Source organism: Alosa alosa, chromosome 12 (genome assembly GCF_017589495.1).
Source record: "Alosa alosa isolate M-15738 ecotype Scorff River chromosome 12, AALO_Geno_1.1, whole genome shotgun sequence".
Classification (NCBI taxonomy): domain Eukaryota; kingdom Metazoa; phylum Chordata; class Actinopteri; order Clupeiformes; family Clupeidae; genus Alosa; species Alosa alosa.
In genome coordinates, this window is record NC_063200.1 from 21,704,872 (window position 1) to 21,714,815 (window position 9,944).

Here is a 9,944-nt window from a genome sequence, read left to right on the forward strand (position 1 = left end):
GCCAATACTAACCCACTTCAAATCTCACGGATGAGTCATGACCATGATATGCGTCTTGAGTGGTGAAGAAGCCACTTAAGGACCAGATCGTGATGTAGTACTTGAGTCCGGTCTCAAGACCGATTTCTGCTTTTTCTGACTCTGACTTGTTCCTTCAAAAACTCGGTCTCGGATCACAGTGGGAGAAGGACTTGTACGACCGAGTCTTCGAGACCAACGCATTTTTTATTTTTTTTATATACCAACGCATTTTTTTATACAACACATAACAACAATAATAATAAAATGCAATATTGACGGGCATTATTTGAAAATGACATCCCATGGTGCAAAGCAAAGATACTGCCCTCTGTAGGCCTACTGTAACTATTTATTAACTGGGGTTAAATCATGAATATGAAAACTAACATGTTTTTATGTTCTCGGTCTCGACTCGGACTTGCTTCCTCAAAGACACGGTCTTGGCTTGGACTCGACTGTATTTGAAAACCAACGGACTCGGTCTCAACCCTTCAAAGAAACGGTCTTAACTCTGACTCAGCATAGGCGGTCTCGTCCCCATCACTACCAGATGAAGCTTAAAGACTGAGGGAAGGATCTTTGCCCCACTAAACAGATGGACGTGGACTCTAGCAGTCTGCCTACAGTATTGAACTCTTGACCCACCATGAACAACACTGTTCTTTTGTGTCTTCGCTGTCAGCTCTTTTAGTGAAGTGCACACACACAAACACATCCAATGCTTCACCCTTGGCAAGACTGATGTGCTGAATAGTGTTTATTGTACACTGTAAGCACACAGGCATGCATATCAGCTACAGCTTTCTTTTGACATGCTGGGACATGTTTCACATTATAGGCTACTATGTTAATGTGTGATGTCTACCACCATCCCACCATGATTTCCTGAGTGCATTTTTGATGTGAAATCAGATGTGGGCACACCTGAGTACACACAAGGGTGTTTAGCCGAACGAAAAGTAGAATGAAGTGGGTAGGCTACGCCTGCTGATGTTTCCAGTGCTGTCATAGCCGAGGCTACTGCAGCAACAATGTTGGAATAGTGTTTCAAAAGAATAACCAGAATAAAGCAGTTCATCCATTTTTGCTATTAATATTGTTAACCTAATGTTGTAGCTCTACCGTAAAAGCTAAATACAAACATAATAATACAGTGGTGTGCATAAGTTTAGGCATGCACCCATGCTAAAGTTGACTAAAAAGAGGAATAAAAAATCATATTTTGGAAATTGATCTTAATGCTTTATTTAAAGAAATGAGGGAAATCCAACCTTTAAGGACCCCAATTTTCTTTGAGAATGAATAATGTATCATAAATAAATAAATGTTCTTCATTAAAATACAGGGTGCATAAGTATAGGAACCCCTATGTTAAATTACCATAGAGGCAGACAGATTTTTAAAGGCCAGTTACCATATTTCATGGATCCAGGATATACATCCTGATAAAGTTCCTTTGGCCTTTTAATTAATATAGCCCCACATCATCACATACCCTTCAACCATACCTAACTGAAATAAAACCAAGTCATCTGAAAACAATCAATAGTTCCTTGAAGGGAAACATTCTTCATATTTCCTTGTTCCATCCCACATCCACATTCCTTATCTTTACTGCTCTTTGCTTCCTAAAGGGTTCTCAGTAAGGAAGTCAATCATAACTAGAATTCCATTAAATCAAAAGCAAAATTAGACTTTTCCAGAAAGCATTCCATTAACGATTAAACATTAGTGGGAAATACCCACTGTAGCCAGACAGAATATTCTACCATACGACACGACTCACATGTGGCCTAATCGAATCTAATCTAACAAAGTTTTTGTTGCATTGATGAATACGGGTGAAGAATTCCCCCATTCATCATTGCAAATGTCAGTCCAAGGAACACAATACCTCATTGAAATATATACATTTATAAATGTGAACGAAGGAATTACTCAGATTCTTTTTAAATAAGGCTCTTTATTCAGATATTCTTCAGATATCCAGAGGGCCAAGCTTGTGACTCAGCATCTCAAAACAACAACAACCTCATGCACAACACAAGTGTGTGACTTGTCACAAGGACATGGTTCATTCTGGAGACTTGTGACAATGAGACAGCATTTCAGGATATGTGGCGAGTGGGAGTCAGCCCACTGTCTCTATTCACACAGTGACTCAGCTGGAATTATCTGGAATTGTCTCTCCCACAAATCATACAAAGGATGTTGACACAGGATGAAAATCAAATGAAAGAAATTCCCAGCACATGAATCTACTTCTTTCCCCATTTGAAGCATCTTTCAACATCATTGATGAGCATTCATTCTACTACTGTACTGCCATATTCTTTGGCCCGTTATTTCAAACCAATGAAAATGAACCTAACTTCATCACTCATACAGTACATATCACACTGATACATACTATTTACATCAGTCTTCAAACATCATACAGTGCATTAGTCATAATCACCAGTCATACAACATATAAACATGTCATATAAGGCTCTTGCTCATGAAGCTGGCTCAGAGTTTGCTGCAGGTTTCTTATTTGTTGCTGAGATGATGAGGGGCGGTGGCTCAATGTCCAGTTCTTTTCGGAGGTCCTCTAGGCTCTGGTCCCATCGGCGCTCATAGAAGATGCTGAGGACGCATCGCGCCCTCCGACCGCTACGTAGCGCCCACGGGCCCAGAGATGTAGCTAACGTCTGCAAACGACTGGTACAGAGACACGGAGAGAGAAAGAAGGAAGAATAGAAAGAAAGACACAGAGAGAGGAGAGAGAGAGAGAGAGAGAATGGATGAGATGAAGGGAGAGAGAGATGAAAGGTAAAGAGGGGGGTGATGAGGAAATGAAGGGGAGCAGGATACAAAAAGAAGAGAATGAAATGGGAAGGAGGGATATAGGGAGGAAGGAAAATAAACAAAGGTGGAGGGAGGGACTAAAACAAAGGTGGGAAAACCGGGATAGTATGAAAATAAGAAGTCAGACATAAGCAGATGGAAAGAAGTAAAAAGGGGGAAGAGAGAAGCTGTCAGGGCCTATAAAAAACATAGTCATGCGAATAAGCTATAAGCTACATCTGGTGTTATTGAAATAAAATAACACATGGTCTGTGGTCATTTCTGAGGAGTTCTATTTGAAGCTCTAGTTAACATATGTAGCATCCATCACACACACCCACACACACAGAGAAGTGTGTATAAAAGGTATCCTGCTCTGCAGTAGCATGCGACGCTGACCGTATGACCAAAAATGGTGATTAAACAAAGCAGCACGTCTTTTAGTCGGACTGTGTGTGAAGTGTAAAGTGATAACTGAACATTATATGAGTCATGTAACAAAAACCGCATTGGGAACACACACAATAGTCAATACACTATGTGTTTCACAATGCAAGGAAGTTTTCAGGTTACAGCATTTGAAAAGAAAAACTCCCAATACAGTTCCTTGTCTGGCTTTTCTATTTAGCTTTGTGTTAATTAATTAAAGACTTTGTTAGGCACGATGCTCCCACCTTAGCTGTTCTAAAACCAATGTAACCTACGGACTCGAGTAGCTTATTGCTTTTCTAAAACGGTTACTACTTATATCTGACAAGATTTCATAAAATAATGGGACAGCAACAAGAAATGTAACGATTTATTCATAGATAATCATTCTTCCACCAAGAAATATATTTCCTCCATCTAAAAGGTTGCCAAGCAACGTTGAGGCGCAGCAACTTCAACTTTTGTATCAAGTTATGGTAGCGCAGTAATATAGAACGAAACCTGGTCAGGGTGTATGTTTGTGCTGGATTTTACAATGGCATCGCACACGATTCAACCAATCATAATCAAGGACTGGAACTATCCGTTTTAGAATTTCATTTTAACTGACACTGGGGAGTATCAACATCGAGACAAGGGATTTAGATGAGGCTATGAGCAATAGTACACTTATGCTTTGTGTATACCAAAACTATGAGTAAAACCATACTCATGCTTTGACTATTTAAAGAATGTACTGAGTAATATATCAAATAAACTGTATAATGTATCACACAGACCACATAAAACAAAACCAAAAGCTTAAGTAAAGGGATAGGCACCTTGAGGACAGACGCAGCGGTCCTAGGGCTGCTCCCATAATGCACATGGGTAGGCCTGTTTGTGCCGCCTCAAACCACTTCACCGCTACCTCACCTGTGAGACAGATGCCAGATGGTCAACAAAAATACCCACTATTTACCCACCTCCCCATACATCATAACTGATGTTTATTTAGAAAGGTCTATGGCACTCAATTTTATTATGCAGAACCAGATAACATCTAGGTGTAACAGAACTACACTTAGAGGTATACTACACAAAAGTAAGAAAGTAAAAATTAATCATTGAAAATGAAAGATTCTTCATTCAGGTAAAATCTATGTAAATGGTTCACTATCCATCACATAAAGGAAAAAACACATATGGGCAGGTGCTGTAAATGTTTGACATGTGTTTTTGTTACATTGCTATGTGAAGAGTAGCTTGAGGAAATTAAGTCATGTTAGGACAGACAGCCACAAATAGATGTGTTATGTATCTATGGTCACACAAAGATACCAGGCATCTTAATATGTTGGGGGAATTTACTTTACAGTCATACAATAAACTGTCATTTTGACACTAGATTGTTGCCACCCCAGCTACATTACAGAAAATGCACTGGTTACATTAAGACAGTCACGTGACAAAGTTAGCACACCCATGCTACAGTGACTAAAAAGAGGAATAAAAAAATCTTTTGGAAATTGATCTTAATGCCTTAATTAAAAAAATGAGTAAAAATCCAACCTTTAAGGACATCAATTTTCATGGGGTACTTTCCATAAGATCATCTCTTAATGCAAAACCAGCTATTAGGCTAACTGAAATAAAACCATGCCAATCTCTAGGTATGGTGAAGGGTATGTGATGATGTGGGGCTATTTTAATTCCAAAGGCCAAGGGAACATGCATAGTATCCTGGATCCATGAAATAAATGGCCTTTAAAAATAAAAATCTGCCTGTCTCTATGGGAATTTAACATAGGGGTGTGCTTACTTATGCCCCCTGTATTTTAAGGAAAAACATTTATTTATTTCCAATACATTATTCATTCACAAAGAACATTGGTGTCCTTAAAGGTTAGAGTTTTACTCATTTTTTTAATTAAGGCATTACGATCAATTCCCAAAAGATGATTTTTTTATTCCTCTTTTTAGTCAACTTTAGCATGGGTGTGCTAACTTTGTCACGTGACTGTATGTTAATCTGATATAATTTGTCTTTTTTGATTAATCATAATACAATCTCACCCAGCATGTTGGTGGGCATTCCTAGTAAAGTGTGCAGAAGGTCATGAACTTCTCGGTATCGCTGCATGACATATGCCAACTCCTCATTATCCACAAACTTCACATCCGCTCGGGAGTCTGGTGTTACTCTCTGAAATAAATAGAGAGCAATGGGCTTATACAGGTATTCCAATAAATAGTTTTGAGACATGGGTGCAATGTAAGTCCTAAGTTTAACTTACTAATAAATATACTTTCTTATCTTTCTCTAGCCTGAAAATCCAAACTCACATCTAGAAAGACTTAGGGTCTGGCTATGAGTAATGAAAATGGCCCAACTCGAGGGGTGGCACCAAGCATTTGAAAATATCACTGCACACAATTGGATAACACTACGACCAATGTTTACTGAGTGACTCGCTGAGCAAATTCAAATTGTGCTCTTACGAGAACTCTGGATTTCCAGGGTAATCTTTCTCTGTAGTATTATCAACAATTTAATACAAGGTAAGTTAAAAGTGTGAGGCCTTAGTTGGCAGTTGTATTATTTTTACACGGTATATGTCTTACTTAGGACCTTCATATTCTGCCCGACCCACTTACATTTTCCTCTAGGAAACGGAGGTATTCCCTCCCAAATGAGCCATCTGGAAGGGTAGCCATATGGGCCAAGTCTAGAGTAGATAGGCGGATACGTGGCCGCTCTCTGAAAAATAATTTATCAGAATGGAAATTAAAATCGACTAGAGTTGGAGATATCAACTACACATAAAAAAATCCAAACTACAGTCGCATTGAATGGGAGGCCGAAGCTCTCAGTATCGTTTGCATGTTACTTTTTATTGCAGTGACACTGGCTGTATAATCATTACATTACATTTGGCTGACACTTTTTAACCAAAGCGACTTCCAACAAGGGAAACAACCAAGGTAGACAATTTAGTGTAGTAAGTGCTACTTCTATAAAGTCAAATGTCAGTTCTTGTCAGAGCTAGAATGCTTGAGTGCTTGCCGTCTTTCCACTTAAAGATGTAAACGGACACAGGTATATCTCTTTATGTAGACTGACAGTTGTAATTATATTTTTAGCCTAGTGAGTGGTGGTGAAAGAAGCAGTTTACTTTGACGTTTTCACCTTTCCATATACGATTCCATTGTAAAGACATAACAGAATATAATAATAAATAATATACTTGGAAAAATGACAGCAAGCCTAACATGTACTATATATAATTTAGTATACAATGTAAATTGTATTGATTAGCCTAATTAAATGTAAAGACTTATAGGGAGGCTACACTGGGTGTGTAACTGAAGCGTTCTGTTAGCATAGCATAAAAATAGTTGTAGCGTACAAAGACTTTTTTTCGAACGTACGTGCCTCTTTCACGTCTGGTGTAGGCAGTTTCATTGATTACAGTGCAAGCTAATTGTAGCAGACACAGCGCAAACAGAACACTTCAATTACATGCCCCATATAGTCTCCCTGTTAATGGTTTACTTTTCAGCAGTCAGAATCAGAGGCCTACGTGAGAATAGTGTAACCTTCAGGGTCATTCTTCATCCGATCACGCAACTTCATAAGGGCCAGGTGTCCTGTGGTTTCACCAAGAACTGCAACCATGTCTGAAATTTTGAGTTATGGACATCGTTCAAAGCAACAACAATCCAAATGTCCACAGCCCTCTGGTAAAACACCTGGTCACCACCACAAAAGGTGATGAATGAACACCAATGATCCAAGCTAAAGGATAGCTGTTTGAAAGGCCTACGTCACAAAAAGAACCCTAGATGTCAACAGCTGTGTTTGTTCAGTAGGGCCTATCCTGTCATTAGTCACTTTTGTTCTCACATGAATAATTGGGTAGAATCCCTTAATCTTCATAGCCAAATAATAACAATCTAAATTATTCAGTGTAACAAACTCAGGTAACCACAGAGTTTGAATAGAGGTGAGCAAATTAGGTGGGTACTTTCCAGAGAAAATACTATATGTAAGTCAGGTATTAATTGCTCACGGTCAAAATACTTTAATTTGACTATTATTAGAGCTGTGTCAAGAACAAGTCTGGCTAACAGACTGGTATCAAGCACTAGCTGAGAAATGTCTGACATTGGGGTGATGATCAAACACGCATGTTTAATAACATTATTCAAACAGATCCGTCAGGAGTATCCATATTCAATTTTATTTACATAAATTAACGTCATATATGCTATCAACTTATTGTAAGACCTATATAGCAATGGAAAAAGTGGTGATTGTGTTGTTGTGTAGCCTACTCTTACCATGTCTGTAAGGGTTCTGAAGAGCTGCAACCCCAGATCCAACTGCTAAGAGAGCTTTTTGAATGGGGTTAGTGGGAATGTGTCCTGGGTATAAACAGTGATAAGGGTTTTCAGGAAATGTACCATGGTGTTGTCGGGAGGGCACTGAAGGAAGAGCAAAGTTGCAAGATCCCAGTCAACTTACAATATTATTATGACACTGCTTTTTTGTTTACGTAAAGCACATTGAATTACCTGTGTATGAAATGCGCTATATAAATTTGACTTGACTTGATCCTAATTTCTTGCGACGTTTACAAAGCTGTGTTCTTGACACCCCCTACCCCCCAAGTTTGTATTAGCAAACCTACTGAGTCTGCACATTAACTTTTTAGTGCTCTCATTCATAATGCAATTGTATGCTATGGAGTGGTCAGATATTAGCCTGGCGGGCCATCCTTGAAATGTATAGTCTGGAATCGACCCATTCACCTCGCTTAATCCAAGAGGCGGGCAGAGAATGGTCTTTCAAACTGCCTAGGCATGCAATAGGCCAGCGCTACGACCAATCAGAACAAAGCGGAGCAAGTTGATATATCAAACTTTTACCGTATCCGGTCGGCAAAACGGCAAATACATCCTTCTTCGAAAGGAATGACTTAAGTGCATTGTGTTGCTCAACTTTCAAAGAAAAGCACAAGTCCAACTCCTCCAAAGTTGATGCCAACGCCGATTCAAACAACCGCTCTTTGTTCGCCATAGCCACCTTCCTTGTTGTTCACCGTTGCAGGACTGTCGTCATCCTGTTAAGCCCGCCTTAAGACTGTCTAACAAAATAGAGCGCTGTGATTGGATGACGTCCACGGCGTCAGCCAATAGAAATCCCTATGTTTGCTACTAGACGTACAGGCTGAGCAAATTAATTTGCAGCCGCTAGGGTGCGTCTAGATTTCTAGGCTAGTCAGATATTTTACTTTTCATTCAAATATATCTACACGAATACCAAACCTCATATTGTCACTACAGAGCTAAATGTTTCTGTCCCTCTCTGCTAAACCGGGCACGCTGTTAAAACCCCTGTCATTCTGTGATCATGACTGCTTTAACCCATGACATTTTGTCACAAGAGTAGCGTACACATCATCATCAATGACATAGTATATTTACTGACTAGAGTACAGTCTAAAAGCTAAACCCAAAGTCCCAAACATATCGTGACACTTTGTTAATAAAGCATCTGCTCCCGTGACTGCCTCATGGTAACAACCATCATGGTAAAGGTTACAACGTGACATCAACTTTGCAATGCCTCTAGGCATCTTCTAAATGACTGGGTACGTTAGCATAACAGGTAATGTTAGCCGACCCATTTTACATTAAGCTAAGTTACATCCCAGTTAACATAAACTGATGCCAACACTTTTAGTTACCGGAGAATAGGTTACACTCATACAGCATCGTTGTTGATGTTAGCTAACAGCTAGTTGTCTGGCGTGCCAACAACCAAAACAAGCGAGACTAAAAAGTAATAATAAAGCTCCCTCGTGCCTGTTTCCATAACACATCATACCTCCACATATTCCAGCTAATCTGCAGTTGTGACCTAGCGTTAGCCACAAACTGGGCCTTGATATGGACAACATGAGCAGGCAGAACGGCGTCCTTCTCTGCGGACTGGGCTTTTCCGTGTCACTGCTGCATATGCGCACAATGCGCAGGCTTTGTTTGAGTCGAATCGACGGCGTAGCCCTCTCCGTCTCGTATTCCCTCCACTCCAAGCCCTCCGCCGTCGCCTGTGTGTGCACCCCCAAATAATCGTCGTCGAGATGAGACAGACCACAAGGACTGTGATTGTCAACTCGCCCTGTGTGTTGAACCAAGCGCAACGCAGTGAAAAAGAAAACTCACAATAATCCACTGTTAGAAGTACAACTACTGTAATTCTGCTACCAACGCACAGTATTTTAATGTCAATCGAAATTGAGCTAAGACATTTTGAAATGTGTTCCTTACTGCTATCATGCATCACTATCAAACACTGGATAGTGGGTAACTGGTAGCAGCATTTTAGCTGACAGAACAACGGCAAATTAATCAAAAATGCTATTGGTTTGCGCTACAGTAGCACATAACAAAGCAGGCAACTCGACATGACACCCGGCGTCGAGGCAACGGCGTCACTGCGTGGAGTCGACGAAGCATGAATCAGCCTACGTACAGTACTCAAGTATAGGCTACATTAGCTGGTTTTAGTCCGATTATTTCACCTCACCCCTTACTCACTCACTAAACGAAGCTTTCTGTTTAGCGAGAATCCCTAGCATATGCCATTGAATAGAAAGCGAAAATAATCTATTCTCCAT

The 9,944-nt window shown here is 39.9% G+C and overlaps 1 protein-coding gene across 3 annotated transcripts; it reads right to left on the reverse strand.

The window, feature by feature from the left end:
* Positions 1-1,964: 1,964 nt before the first annotated feature.
* coq4 (coenzyme Q4 homolog (S. cerevisiae)) lies at positions 1,965-9,856 on the reverse strand. 3 transcript variants are annotated; one of them, XM_048259607.1, is made up of 8 exons: positions 9,595-9,856; positions 9,152-9,445; positions 7,603-7,746; positions 6,843-6,939; positions 5,917-6,019; positions 5,335-5,464; positions 4,101-4,194; positions 1,965-2,724 (listed from the first exon to the last, which is right to left on the reverse strand). In XM_048259607.1, exons 1-8 carry the CDS (start codon positions 9,605-9,607, stop codon positions 2,520-2,522), a joined length of 1,080 nt encoding a protein of 359 aa, XP_048115564.1. In that variant the 5' UTR covers positions 9,608-9,856; the 3' UTR covers positions 1,965-2,519. The 3 variants fall into 3 exon arrangements, with proteins under 3 accessions (XP_048115564.1, XP_048115566.1, XP_048115565.1); XM_048259609.1 differs by lacking the exon at positions 9,152-9,445; XM_048259608.1 differs by lacking the exon at positions 7,603-7,746.
* Positions 9,857-9,944: the final 88 nt, after the last annotated feature.